The sequence below is a fragment of the Denticeps clupeoides genome, chromosome 4 (assembly GCF_900700375.1).
Source record: "Denticeps clupeoides chromosome 4, fDenClu1.1, whole genome shotgun sequence".
Classification (NCBI taxonomy): Eukaryota; Metazoa; Chordata; class Actinopteri; order Clupeiformes; family Denticipitidae; genus Denticeps; species Denticeps clupeoides.
Genome location: NC_041710.1, coordinates 14,377,395 through 14,392,311, shown reverse-complemented (window position 1 = coordinate 14,392,311; position 14,917 = coordinate 14,377,395). Strand labels below are relative to the sequence as shown.

Here is a 14,917-nt window from a genome sequence, read left to right as displayed (position 1 = left end):
CAACAGGAAACCCCAGAGCAACAGGGGTGGAAGTGATATAAGCAAAAGGGCCCGGGATGAAATTACACAACGGCTTGAGTAGGTGCTGTTCTGTTCACCTTGGGGCGAGGGTGTCTGTGTCTGGACAGGTCCGGGTTCTTTACCCAATGTAAGACTGCAGCAAAAGCATCAAGGCATCTGAGCATCTCAGTTCTGTTCTGTTGTTGTCCAGTGGATCATAATCCTTGAAGTACAGCAGAAGTAGACACCAGACACCATGGACTTTTTGAAGCTATTGAACTGACAATGTAGTATTTTATTAAAGAATCTGTTGTCTGGATGCAGTCATCTTATTAATCAGACATTTAGTTTTGAAAAAAAAATTGCAGCCATTATGAAATCAATCAAAATAGTAGTCCAGTCCTCTTGAAGTACTTTACAGAGTGGTTTACTTTTGCTAAAATTTGTTCTTCCATGTGTGTGTTTGTGTGTAACCCACATGTTTGTGCGATTGAGCCAACTGACGTAAAAAGAGGATTAGGGTGACTGCTGGCCTAATCGTTTTAAGTGTGAAGATGGCCATTGTGAGTTGAGTGGTGCATTTTTTTTTTTTTTTGCCTTCGTCCTGTTTGTGAGAGATACAATGGCAGTGTGAGGGGGTTTTATTATTACCCCAACAGTTCCGCACTGCAGCAGCCACTATGGAATCACTCTAGTGAAGGGGGGATGCCCTCTCGCAATGCCACAAGGATGTAATAAATGAATCACGAGGCAAAAAAAAACAACGTCTCCATGTTGAAGACACATGACGAGCTTAAATGATGCGGGTCAAATGATCTTGATGACCGTTGTTCTTAATGTTGTGTGACATAACTCTCAGTGTTCTCCTCAGTATCAGCATGCACAATTATATTTATAGCAGCCCTTTAGGTCTTTGAGAGGATCATTTGAGATACCCACCCTCTGCCCTGATTAAAGTCTGCTGCAGACTGTGTGAGGTTATGAAGCGTACCTTTCTGTGATCGCCAAATAATAGCTGTTTGGGTTAGTGGCACCACGCCATTGTACCTCGGGTACAAATAAAGTTTTTTTGAAATTGAAGTCCTGTTGGCTCCTGGGCCGGGCACATTGTGAGATTCAGGTGCAAATCTGACTCACTGCCTGTATTTGCAGAAGCACTGAGTGCACTTCGCCCTTTGCAATCCCACGTTTCTTGGTGACCCATGTTTTTTTTTCCACGGTCAGAGGTTCTCATCATACTGCAAATGCCAGACCTAATTAGATGAGATTATATTACCTAACAAGGAGAGGACAAACTCCTCTCATTTCTCAGGAAGATGGCGGCACTTTTTTTGTATTCAGCTGGATGTTTTCATGCTTGCTGGTCAACATTAACATCTTGCTTACATCAGAGTAACCTGTAATTTATTCAGCTTTTCAAGAGCCTATAATCAGAAAAAAATCAGAGAAAAAAATGGACCTAATTGTTCTGAATATTTAGTCCTAAAATTTGGGGAATACATCCCCAAATGTATTATCAAAAAATACATTTGGGACACATAAATGGATAAAAAAGGAAAGTCTTGAAGAGAAACAAACTACACTTTTTGGTAATTGGTAATTATTTCTGCCATTCAAGAAAATGATTTTCTTTCTACTTCCGCATTCTGTGCCTATCAGTACGTCTCATGTGCAAAATTAATTCTTGTTTTATCCATTTAATTATGTAAATCTTGAGGATGTTGTATCTTACACTAGCGAAAGAGCCCCATCCTAACACACAGCGTCAGGTTAAGCCTAGTGCCCACAGACTCATATCCATGAGATTTAGCCAATAGTTTTAAAAATGTGTGCGTGCAATATTTCAGAATTTTGCGCAGGAACAGGATGTAAGCATTGTTCACAGCATGCGTTATTATTTGCGTTAAAAAAGGAACAGGAGACAGGAAATCCCTTGTTGCAGGTCAATCACTTCAAACCAGCCTGTAATACCATGGAGGGTACGGACAGTGTGGTGTGGCCATTTAAAGAGGAGAAGATACATCACCATCTGCCATTTTATTATAGTTGAGATTAGCTTCTGATCTTTATCAGAGCAGCTGTGGATTACACTGAGTTATTGATCCATTGCCAAATGCATATTGACATAATTTGAAAAGGTTACATGCTTCTTTGAGCAGTGTTCAAAAGGCCAAAAGTGATAGATGGGCTTGTCAGAGAATACACACTCTCAGCCACTTAGAACCCTCCAAGTATACACACACACAGCCCTAAAAATGTCTCTTGTTCATAATTCCTTCTATACACATCAACTGATCGCTCTCTCTCACTCTCACTCTCTCTCTCTCTCTCTCTCTCACACACACACACACACACACACACACACACACACACAGCAAGTCACTGGGGGCCTCTGGTGTAATTACCCCCCTCACTCATCCTGTCAAGGCTGGGGTTTAGGTGTCTCCTAATTTGGGTGCTGCAGCATTAAAACAACACAGGAGCCCCAATAAGCTATAGATCTAGCCTGACCTCAGGAGGTCTGGACGGCTGTTCAGGAAAAATGACCCTCTCCATTGGCACTCTCGCCTAATGACCTCTGCCTGCGACCAGAGCAATACTGTCCATGTACAGCGTCCACAGTACCAGGCTGAACTTTATGCAGCACTGGTCTTGAGCGGAGGAAGGAGGAGGTTGTGTTAGAATCGGATTATACATTGGAGCTCTATTTTCAGTGAATGCTTGATGGTGCCCAGCGTGTACACTGATCCTCCACTACATTAAAACCACTGGAAGGTGAATGATATTATGATATTTTGATTCCAGCTGTCAAATGGGCATATGTGTTTTGCATGGATTGTTATCAGTATTAGTTACTCTCAGTGGCCCAGAAGGGTCAACACAAATGCAAATGCCGCAGCATGAATGCAAAAGCCATTGTAAGATGAGGGCAACCCAGGTCCATGGCATTTTGTGCTTTTTTTTTCGTGAAGGACTCCTGACTGTGTCTTTATCAAGCTGCGAACCTCCCCCAAAAAAGAAATATCAAAAGCCAGCAAATGGCTTGAGGTGTCATGACGAGAAAGTCCTTGTCAGAAGATGACCGGGAGATGGGTTTTTCTGTAACCTTGGTCCATTTTTATATACAATATTTCCATGTAACTGCAATAGTAATCTACTGGTGTTAATAAATTAGAAACTGTACTTTCTTGTAACCTCTATTGTGCAATGCGTCTTTCAAATATTGTATATTGCGCTTAATATTTGAATTAAATGAATGCAGTGTCCATTATCCCTTACACAAACACATCACAGTGAATAACATTGCTCATTGTGATACATGTGTGGGGACAGTGTGTGGGGATGGTACGTTGCTCAGTGGCACCTTGCTGACCAACGGTTGTGGTCTCATTGGGCTGATCTGTGAAAGTGATACTTCAAGACGAGACTTAAATGAAAATGATTTGCTTGATGCCAGATATGTCCACTTTCAGAGGTCTGACCCACACGGTAGGTGGTTTTAATGTTGTTGCTGGTGTATTTCCTCACAGTCTGTTACATTCTCATTGTCATTTTAATAGCAGGTTGTTAAAAATAAAGAAATAGTATGGAAAATCTGTTCTTACTTTACCTTAAAGTGAACAGTCATGTTTAAATATGGAAATAATAACCCTAATCATGGCTGCAACAATCATTTCTATATTTAAAGCCACTGTAATGGCCTTTATTGAAAAATAAGATTAGGATAATTATTTCCATATTGTAATGACCTTTTACTTGATATTTTAAGTTGTTCAATTACAGTTCTTTTTTTATTACTTTGACAGAACAGAAGTTTAGCAAGTGACAGTCATTTTATTCCCTGGGGGGGTATTTGTTCACCGGTTTTTAATCTAAAACTAGTGAATTTAAGTACTGCCTGTCATGCTTTACACTGGCTTGAATGATGGCAGTTCACCATGGCAGTTCAGTCATTTCCGGCTCGCATGTTAAGGAAGGATGAAAAAATTCTCCTTTGCGTGATGGATGCTTTATGTGTGTGTAGAATGAGAGGGTGAGGGAGCACACGGCGAGTAATGGATTTAACATAGACTGACAGCGGTGGCAGAACTACATTAAAGAGCCTGATGCAGACCAAAAGGTCAGCGACCTCCCTCTCCCAGGAGAGCAGCAGATCCATCACTGGGGGATATTCCGTTACCACACGTTCTGCCAGGTCAACGAAGCCCGCTGGGTTCAAGATTAGAAAGGGGAAAAAAAATGTTGGAAGAATGTTGGATAAACAGCTGTTTATCAGAGTCCCCTTGACAAAGGACACTCTCCATAAAACTTTTATATCCATAGAACTTTTTTTTATTATTTCTAGATTATATATATATATCTCTCATCTGAAACTGAATAAAGTATATAGATTTAATCTTGAAAACAGAAATGAGACGCCACACTTTCAGGTGAGAAATTAAAAATATTAGCATATTTATTACAGCAACATGAAGAGCATCAAAATGCATACATACTCTTTTTTTTATTTTCCTCAACAAGCTTATAGAAACTGGAAATGAGAAAAGACATGGGCACAGCTTACAAAAGAACTGGGAGGTCTTCTCACATACAATCAGCCAATGACAAGAGCAGAAAAAGGCCGACAGGCTAATGGGACAGCAATGGGACACAAATCTGACTTCTTGGGGTTTTAAGAAGATGACAGAGCCTCATGTTCCTCAAACCTCACGTTCAATATGGTGGATGAGCTCCCTCACTGGAATTAAAAAGGCCGACCGAATTCAGTTCAGGTTGATCTAGGAATCATGCAAGGAGAAGAAAGCTTTGTCCCAATCATAACATCAATGAAGTATCCATGGAAACACATTTTCAAAGTTTGAAAGGAAGGAAAATGCAATTTGATATTTATTTATTCATGTGTCTCATAAGAGCTGTCCCTACATATGAACACCTGCTTGCCACACCAAATTTGTGTGCTCTGCATTTAGTGAGATGCAAAGTTCTTGTCCCATCACACCTGATATCAGGTAATAAAGAAATGCTGATCTCCTGGGTGAGGTGCATCAGGAATGCAAAAAGAAAGAGGACAGACTCTCGTATTCCTTAAAAATTTAATGCACAGTTCTGTTGCCTCATATTATAAAGATAAGAAAGACTAATGTTGTTTTACGGTGATTGGAATGATTTTAAAATCACAATGAAGCCTAACGATCAAACTGTGTCTGACACCAATTAGTCACTAATTAGACATTTTTTAATACGTGTGCATCATTTGCACTGACATTCACAAAACAGGGCTGAAGGACTTGCTTTTTTTCTACTGGTCAAAAAAAATCTCACAAGACGTCTTTTAGTTGATGTGACATGGGGAGGCCATCTTCCTCGGCTACTTCTAGGAACACAACATAAAGCAGCAATGCAAGGAACAGGGAAATGGCACACAACTGTCAGCATGGTGCAATCACTGCACTGTAGCCTTGCTGTCTTGAGTCTCTCTCATGCCACTGCATCATGAACGTGGACAGATTGAGTGGAGAGCCATGGTCTCTTGGCCTGCGTTCGCGCTCTAAGTGCTGGTGTTGACATGGAGGACGTCCCGCCTCAAACGGGACCTTCAACGGCGCAAAAAGGAAATGCTGACTGGATCCGTTAAACTCGGTCGAGTGGGAGCGCTTAACAGTGCCATTAAGAAGAAAAGCTGATAAATACTATATACATCATAGTTCATAATACTGCCTCTATATCAAGAGAGAAAAACAAAGAGAGCACAGTCAATAAGGCATCTAAATATCAAGCAGCTACTGAACGCCCACCACTTGGAGTGACAACCTCTGTTACCGTCGCCCTTCAGCCACAAAGCCTGCTTCCCCCTACTACATTCTTCTGATCAGCGGTCCCACGCAACCCACGCTGATCCTGTTTGTCTGATCTCAAGGAAACAAACAAAAAAAAAAAAACAAACAAAAAAAAAACTACATTTTAGCATCCACATAATTTTCCGTATGTCCTTCAATTTCTCTTCGGTCTAAATAAAAGAACATCATAACAAACATTCTAGAGTGTCAGGTCAACACTGTACATATTTACACTATTTACAATCTCATACGCTGTGTTTCCAAGTAAAAAAACAAACAAACAAAAACAACTGATAAATGCACAGTGAAAATGAAGCAGAAGATGAAAATCTCTTCGTTCAGCACACAGGTAACTGACTCTGTGAGGGAAGATGGGAAGACGACAGCCGTGCAATGTAGTCTGTTTTGTTAGTACAGGGTTCTTTTCCAAAGACTCACTTGAACTTCACAGATTTCTGTCAGCATTTTGACTACAGAATGTCCAAATATTGTATTACATTTCCATACATCTCCATGCATGTGAAAGAACCCTGTACATTTACGGATGTTCCCTTACACAATGTTGCAGGGAAAGTGACGACTGCTATCCAGCATTTTGATCAGACCCTTTAATCTCTGTAATCGACATTCTATAGACTATGCAGAAACAGCATAATATTAAGATAAGATAGTAGGGAAAAGGTGAGGTGTTTCCTTTGTGTTTCTTCTTTCCCATATTTTTAACCTAAAAGCCTTGGTGACGAGTAGCTAAAAAGCCATTGGCTAAAGATGATCTTCACTTTGCAGAACTACTAGTTCTACTAGCGGTAGCACAGGAGAACCCTGCCTATGACACTGAGGCATCAGGTTGTTAGTGCAGCAGCTTCTGAGACCATCCACTTCAGTATTATTTTTCTGGCTGAAAATTCCACTCTTCCAACTTTACTAGGTGCAGGGGTGAAGTCTGCGTGTGAGTGACTCTGTGTGTGTGTGTCTGTGTGTGTAATTGTTTGTGCACGTCCTTACAGAAGCAATGGCTGCTTACACAATAGCGAGCTGAGGCTGGGATTTTCAGTCCTTATCTACCCATATAAAAACTCTATTCACAGTCACATAATACCAAAGGAAGCATTAGTCGCACTCGCACGCAGCCCGCCCACACGGTGCCCAGTACATTAGCGGAGGACGGTGCAGCTAATAACCGGCCCACTATTGTGAGAGCAAAATAAATGTGGTCCTAACACAAGCGTGGTTAGCTTACGGCACCGAGAGTCGCCAGTTGCTGGATGTAAGTGTCCATTTTCTAAAGAAGTGTTGGCACCTAGCTGTGTCTCTTCGAATAAATTTCATGTCTTCTGATACAGATTAAAAAAAAACAATTATGAGCAAAACAATTATTTTTCCCTCAAAGCAGTGGTTCTAGCTGTTTCACAGTTCTACATTTTAACCGTGTAAAGTCTTTAAGATGCCCTGGTGGTGACCTAATGTAGATCAGTCTCTCTGGTTCTCGGATGCAGCAGCCATGGCTTGTTGTGTATGAGCTGAAGCTGTAGTGTACCCATTTAAACACAAATATCCAGAATGGAACGGACGGTGAAGGTGAAGCGTCAGGAGTTTTCCTCTTTCGCCCACCTGTCCCTTTGTCTTTCTTTCTCGCTCAGTCTCTCTCGTGCTCTCCTTCTCTCTTTTTGATGGAGAAGGTTATACGTGGACGTGGGTCCCTCGTGCCTGCAGACCCTGCACGCTGGAGAGAATCTTCTTCTGATGTCCAACTAGAGTCACCCCCATCTTAACCAACTCACTGCAGAACAAAGAAAATTGTGAGGAACACACAAACACGTTTCTCAATTTACACACAAATAGCTAGTAAACTCCTCATTAAACATGAATTGAACTGACTTAATGGTCCTAGGTGAGAAGCAATTAATTTTAATAACTGCCCAAAAAGGGGCGTAAATCCTCAATCAATTTACCAAAAATCAAACACACAAACTACTGATATTGAATTCTGTGTAGGTAACACACAGAAATATTGCTACCTACATAGGTACACTTAGGTAGCAATATTTGGACCTAAATACATATTTAAAAAAAAAAAAAAAAAGACTGATGTGGATGTCACTGTGTGATCTGAACTGTGACTTGAACTGTGAACTGTGTAGCTGATTTTAATGTGATGAGCCCAGGGCATCGCCCATCCTGCTTACAGCCCACCTAAGAGAAATGGACAGGCGTGGGGCCATTCTGTGCCACAGAAATGGAACAAATCAAGTCTCCCAACACTGTGACCATTTCCCATAATCCCCGGCAGCCCTGTGGTGGTCTGGCTCAGCGCCTCACTGTCATGAAGCAAATTACACAGCATGTGGCTCAAGCCACTGAACAGTGAGTGGGGAAAAATTCTGCCGACTCACTAAAAGGAGCATTTGTACACCGTACAGACGTGTACCCTGTATCCAAACACACCTATATGTTGACTATGGGTCGTAAAATGGTGTAGTTTGAAATAGGCATTGCCACCCCAATGCACTCACCTGACGCTGATGTACAGGATGGAGTCTAAGGTCACATAGCCTGCACTGGCAAAGTTCTCCTTGTACTGGCCCATCTTGATGGCATCTAACCATTCCTCCACTGTACCAACACTGAACTCTGGGGTGGTGGGGTCCTCCCTGTCATAATAGAGAAGAAGAAAATCTAAATTTAATTCCATCAAGTGGAATGAGCCTGTATGCTTGTATCCCTGTGCAAACAAAGCTTAATAGTTACAGAGTTGTCAGAGTGGCTATGCTGTCCACCAACCAAAAGGGTCTACAATGGACCATGAGCAACAATCCAAGTTGATGGTCCTGTTTGTAGAACCCTCAGCGTGAGGTGGACCTACACATGTGGCTGATTTGGTTTATGTACAAGCATCACCTTAATACTTAAGTGTATATTTGTGTTTGCACGCAATTTTCATTTATCGAGATAAGTACGTGGCCAGTAAAATGATGTGTCTTTAATTCAGATAATCTGCCCATCCTCCCTTCCTTCAACATGCACTCAGCAGTCAGTTGCAGCCAATGTCAGCTAGAGTTCCCAACTAAAGTGAAAGTGAAAGTGAAGTGATTGTCATTGTGAAACAGTGTGGAAGATTTCACGGTTCACACAACAAAACGTCTGCTTTTAACCCAATACCTTGGTGAGCAGTGGGCGGCCATGACAGGCTCCCGGGGAGCAGTGTGTGGGGACGGCGCTTTGCTCAGTGGCAATTACAGGTCTGTTTCCTTACCCGCTAGGCCACCACTGCCCAAATTGTTTTCCCAAATGTTATTCTAAAGACTGACTGAATACTAAACCAGAACCAAACATTTAACCTAATCATTCTCCACCAGGTGGAAAATATGCCTGATTATTAAGACTTTGTGTTTCTTTACCATTTCTCTGGTTCTTAAGAAAAGATTGTGGAGTTAAGAGGGCTCCTTTTTAGTCTTCTGAGCTTTCCCCATACAAAAACTGTAACCATGCTGGTGAGTCTTTTTACTAGTCCTGCAAGGGTATTAAGATTGGACCATAGGAGTTAAAAAAAAAAACACTGGAAGGTTTCTCAGTGTTCATTGCATTCCAAAACCGTCAGCCAAATACATTTGGTGATAAACTACAGAAGACAAAAAAAACTTTACTATCGCAGGGGCTGAACAGCCAAAAACCTCAGGCCTTGGCTGGCGTGGGTTCCTCACCACATCGAGCAGTTGGCCAGCTCCTTCAGGATACTGGGGTTCCGGATCAGTTTGTCCAGGGTGTTGACGATCTGGCCAAACTTGGGCCTCTCACTGCGGCCTTTCTCCCAGCAGTCCAGCATAAGCTGGTGGAGAACCAGGGGGCAGTCCATGGGGGCAGGGAGCCTGTAGCCTTCATCTATGGCCTTTATTACCTGAGGGGAGGAGAAGGGAGAAATACAGGTAGTAGTAGCCTACTATTAAGTCACATGTTTGATCAAGACACCTAACTCCAGGGAGACTGTCCCTGTAGCCTCTGATTGTAAAAGGGAATCTGATAAATCTAAATACACATACACATTTATCTATATTTGAAAAGCGGTCCCACAAGGGTATTACATCTAAATTGATATAGAGTATTAATTAAGAATAATTGCAGCATTCCTCTTGCAAATACATACAGTAATTTATTATGCATTCTCAACATAAAAAAAGAAATTAAAAGAAAAGCAGGTAAATTGTTTACAGACCACTACATGTTATATATGAGCATGTTATGTGTAACAATCTCTCTGGCCACAAAATTGAATCATTTCCAGCACAGTCTCAGAGGCAGATGACGGTGCCTCAAATTCTATTTTATTTGAGGTTTTTCTTCTATTGAAATACTTTTTTCTATTGGGTTGTAACAAGTAAATTTGTAACAGTGTGGGATCAATACATTCTTTTTTAAATATCTTTTTTTTTTTAATTTTTTAAATTTTTTTTTAATTTTTTAAATATCTTATTTACATTTACATTTATGGCATTTATCAGACGCCCTTATCCAGAGCGACTTACAATCAGTAGTTACAGGGACAGTCCCCCTGGAGCAACTTAGGGTTAAGTGTCTTGCTCAGAGACACAATGGTAGTAAGTGGGATTTGAACCTGTGACTCTGTAGTCTTCTGGTTCATAGGCAAGTGTGTTACCCACTAGGCTACTACCATCCCTAACTTAACTTTTGCCTTTTGGGTGAGCAGTGAAGCTCCACACCAAGCTCTTCGGCAGCCTGAGCCGCTATGCTGGCTCTATTTTTTGTGTCACGCTGACTTCTCCTTAAGTAGTGAAAAGACGCAGAAATGTCCAGGAGAATGGAATTATCATTGTGGAGCAGTAATGGGAAGGGGCTTGTGCACTGTGAGTGTCTGGGAGCATTATATCAGAGTATTGGTACAGAGGAGGTTTTTCTGAAGGGCTCTTTGTCTGTGGAATGCGCGTGTTTTTACAGCGCTGACCCTGTTGACATCTGTGTGAGTGACATTTTCTTGACTGTGACCAAAAAGGCTAAACTTGGTTAAGAGGCAGCAGTCATGAAGGATCAGGGAACACCACATCTAGCTGATGACATATTATTGCAGAGAGACAGACAGTAACTTGCATTACCTGTTAACGGAGGCAAAAAAGAAAGGCAGAAAAAAAAATGAAAAGCAGAAATGTCTTACATCAGTATATCAGACTTACATCTTGATTGGACATCTCCCAGTACGGACGTTCTCCATAAGAGATGACCTCCCACATGACAATCCCATAGCTCCACACATCGCTAGCTGAAGTGAACTTCCTGTAGGCGATAGCCTCTGGGGCTGTCCATCGAATCGGGATTTTTCCTCCCTGTAGAACAAATAAACAAAACACTACTGGATGTTCTTCATATTCCCTTTTTTCTCTTTCCCTGTCTCTCTCTCTCTGGAAGTATCTCACTTCTTTGTACTTCATAGGCAGATTTGGGATCAAAAGAGCCAGGAGCTTTCTTCCCCTTATAGCAGCGACAGTCTTTACTTTTGAAACACTGCAGTCCTTGGTGAATAATCTCGACAAAGTCAAACAAAAGGCAAACTGCTGCTACTCTATATAGACAATCGTGACATGAGTGCCAAAGAGCCAAAGCTTGGCCCAAGGGCTGAAATCACTTAAAAGTGTTCCCACAGACAATCTGTACAATTATTAAATTATATTACATTAAAGACAAACAACCCATAATCGAGCTGAGGACGACTGAATTCTTCTGGTGGAAAACTTCAATCGCATGATTCAAACGTTCAAATATAGGCTGTAAAGCATCCACATCACCAAAATGTTCATGAGGGTAATTTTGAGTTCATTGAGGAAATTTTTGACATGCTATACATGACAGTGTGTATGGGGTAATTTTCCACTTCACCAATCACATATCTTGAATAAACGCACTAATAATCTACCTGTATGTTTGGTTTAGTAGTGCATCTCAGTGGATGTGGTCTCAGATGACTATAACAGAGATGGCAGAGATGTTTGCTAACCGCACAGTAAGTGGAGTGGTAAGTTGTACTATAAGCAATGGAAACAAAGGAGAATGCAGGAGGACAGGAAAAGACAGGACCTTGGGCTCGGCTTGCCAGATTGGGAGGTTCTCCCCGGCACAGATAACCAGTCATTTTCCTAATTGATTATATTATGTAAATCCTGAAGACATATTGATGCATTATTAGCAAAGACATTGATTTAAGGGCTACAAAAAAACTGTTTTCATGTGTTCATTTCATGTCCTTATCATTTTGAGGACACTTGGTCCTGATAAAAGTATAAGAGCAAGGATACACACTCAAACACAAATACACAGATGGGCAGAAGCATCACAGTTACAGTGGTGTGGTAATTGGTTCTCCTGCTGATATGGCGCTCAGCACAGCTGACCGTGCTGACACAGACAGGCAGAACAGCGAGCCCCCAACCTCAGGGGGGCAGGTGGGATAATGACATGCTCAAGGTCTGGGGAACCTGACGGCCAGCGGGGTGGCCTTCTTCTCGGACGGGAATGCGGTTAACACATGCTGTGAGGAGAAGGACACTGACCCTGGAGCGGTTGGACAACTTACTCATAATACACACACATACACATGGGTGCCTGAGTGTTGTGTTGTATTCATGCTCACAACTCAACATTAACATCCAAAAAGTGTTCTCCTTCACAGGCTCAACAACAGACAGACCACTGAACCAGAGGAAGTGTGACTCACCCGAGTGGTGTAAGCAGCTTCAGGGTCGTCCTCTAGGACCCTGGAGAGGCCGAAGTCTGACACCTTGCACACAAGGTTGCTGTTCACCAGGATATTTCTTGCTGCCAGGTCCCGGTGAACGTAGTTCATGTCTGAGAGGTACTTCATCCCTGACGCGATGCCACGCAGCATCCCGACCAGCTGGATAATGGTGAACTGCCCGTCGTGTTTCTGCCAGAGGGAACAGTATGAGTGTTGACCCACAAATACTTTTATGGGTAAGGTGAATATGACAATGTACAGGAAATATACAGGAAATCGATGCTTTAACAAGTTCTTTTCACACAGAGACTTTCAGAACTCACCGGAGAACCCATCTGTTTCCAAAACTTTCTCTATTGCACCGATCAGAGCGACAAGCAATTAAACTGTTTTCAGTGCTCCTGTATCTGCACTGTAACCTAATCCATTGAATCCCTCATGCTCTGGTCTTTCAAAGCAATATCCATCAGAAACATGCACCGCTATATCATGCCGCTCGTAGAAGGAAAAGTTAATTATGTCTTGTTTTGTGAAATGCAGCTGGCTGATTGATCACCCACCCGATCAACCGGCAGACCCCTGTTATCAATCTCCCCGGGCCTGTCTCGCCACACCACCCCTCCCACATCCCGCCCGCTACTTACAGTAAGAAGGCGAGAAAGGGAAGAAAAATGCTTTGTTTTTGGGCTAGCAAGTGATGCTAAATTGATCTGTGTCCTAATTAAACACATGTACCCTGAGCGGACGGGGCTATGAGCTATTAGCCATAAAACTGATCCCGTAATTATATTAGCTTTTTATGTGGGCTAAAGGGAATATTTATAGCATTCATTATAGACTCAGCAGAGAGATCGGAAAAATTTCAGAACAGCCTCGCTCTCTCTCTGAGTTTTCATTTTCATTTCATCCCAAAGTACAGGCAATTAAAAAAATAAAAGACTTGCACTTAAAGAAAGCGTGTCTGCTGTGCTGTAATAAAGTTATGGGCGTGATTTGTGACAGAAGAGGTAATAAATTGAGGAGCGGCTCCAAGAAGCAACGGCAATGAGGGAAGACAGGGAATAAATCCTCTGAATTTATGCAACCTCCGTCCCCTGCTCTGGTTTTGGGGTTTTGTAACACCTCACACAATGGAGTGAAATGTTCCCCTTTAGCTCAGACGAGTGTGTGTGTATCCACTCCGTCTCTTTTCAGACAGATAGTTTGTGTTTAATTTCCCAGCATTAATAGGCTTAGCCAGAGTAGCACTGTATTCATTCACACAGCCGGCAATTTCCTTGAGCCCATTAGCCATGAATAGGGCTTCTAGAAGCAGCGTGATCAGACTAACTCTGCTCAGCAGTGGCTGGAATTGAGTTCTTTTAGGAAAATAAAAAAAAAAAACATACACACCTTTAGGAAGGTATCCAAAGAACCGTTCTCCATATACTCCGTAATAATCATCACTGGCTTGCCTGCAGATAGAAAAAGAGAAGTAGTAATAATTTTGTTAAAAAACAAATAGAGAGAGAAAGCAGAAATGCAAAGATTTATACGCGGCCATAACAGTCCAGTTTCCATTAACCTTCAAAGTGCACAAAATGAAATTGTGATAAGAAAATGTGCCTAATGGAAACATGTCTCAAAAAACTGCCCTATATTACATTAATGTTTGTATGCTTGTATGAGGTGGTATTTCAGGTGATTCCAAAAAGATTTGGTCATTGTAAAATTCATGGCACACTATGTCTGGATGGAAGAGCTTTTTAATTTAACCCTTTAAATCCTAAGAAATATTGATTGATTATTGATTGTCTTAGTTAGAATGACATACATCCTCCTAAATACTACCTTATTTTTCAATTTCCTCCCAGTCATTCAGAATGACAGTGGCTCATCTCCCAAAACACTGTAGCATTATGGGAACCAGGTTGTACAGGGCACGTTGAGGATTAGGCCTGGGGGGCATTCAGAGAGTGGGGTTTGTTTGTGATGCACCTGCATGTTGGTGGCAGGCTCGCTTAGGACTGATGATTGATGGCGGAGCTGCAGCGAATGTGTAATGTGAACGCGGTGTGGCGTCCCACAGGGCACCCGGTTTGTGTAACAAATGACGAGGGCAATGCCAAACAGCGCTGAGCCGAGAAAACAGAGTGTCTGTCAAACGACGCCGTGTATGCCACTCCACAAGCACTGCTGCTAACACACACATCCCACTTGTAGCTGGTTGATAAAATTAATAAGAGTTCTGGTCATCCACACATGCATGGATGATTTTTATGAATGCAATGATGACACAGGAGGTTATCAAAAGGTGAAATTTCACAAAAAAGTTATCAAAAGGCCAAGTTTGACTGCCTTG

General features: G+C 41.9%; 1 protein-coding gene across 2 annotated transcripts in view; it reads right to left on the bottom strand.

Moving 5' to 3' along the window:
• Positions 1 to 4,431: 4,431 nt before the first annotated feature.
• The window catches only part of epha4b (eph receptor A4b), a 96,857-nt gene continuing 86,371 nt past the window's right edge, over positions 4,432 to 14,917 (bottom strand). The window contains exons 12-17 of one of the 2 annotated variants that reach the window (XM_028975616.1): positions 13,969 to 14,030; positions 12,556 to 12,765; positions 11,021 to 11,170; positions 9,539 to 9,732; positions 8,351 to 8,488; positions 4,432 to 7,617 (exon numbers count right to left, since the gene is read on the bottom strand). In XM_028975616.1, coding sequence (XP_028831449.1) covers positions 7,518 to 7,617; positions 8,351 to 8,488; positions 9,539 to 9,732; positions 11,021 to 11,170; positions 12,556 to 12,765; positions 13,969 to 14,030 — 854 coding nt within the window. In that variant the 3' untranslated portion in view covers positions 4,432 to 7,517. The remainder of the gene's footprint in view (positions 7,618 to 8,350; positions 8,489 to 9,538; positions 9,733 to 11,020; positions 11,171 to 12,555; positions 12,766 to 13,968; positions 14,031 to 14,917) is intronic. The other variant, XM_028975617.1, reaches the window with a different exon arrangement.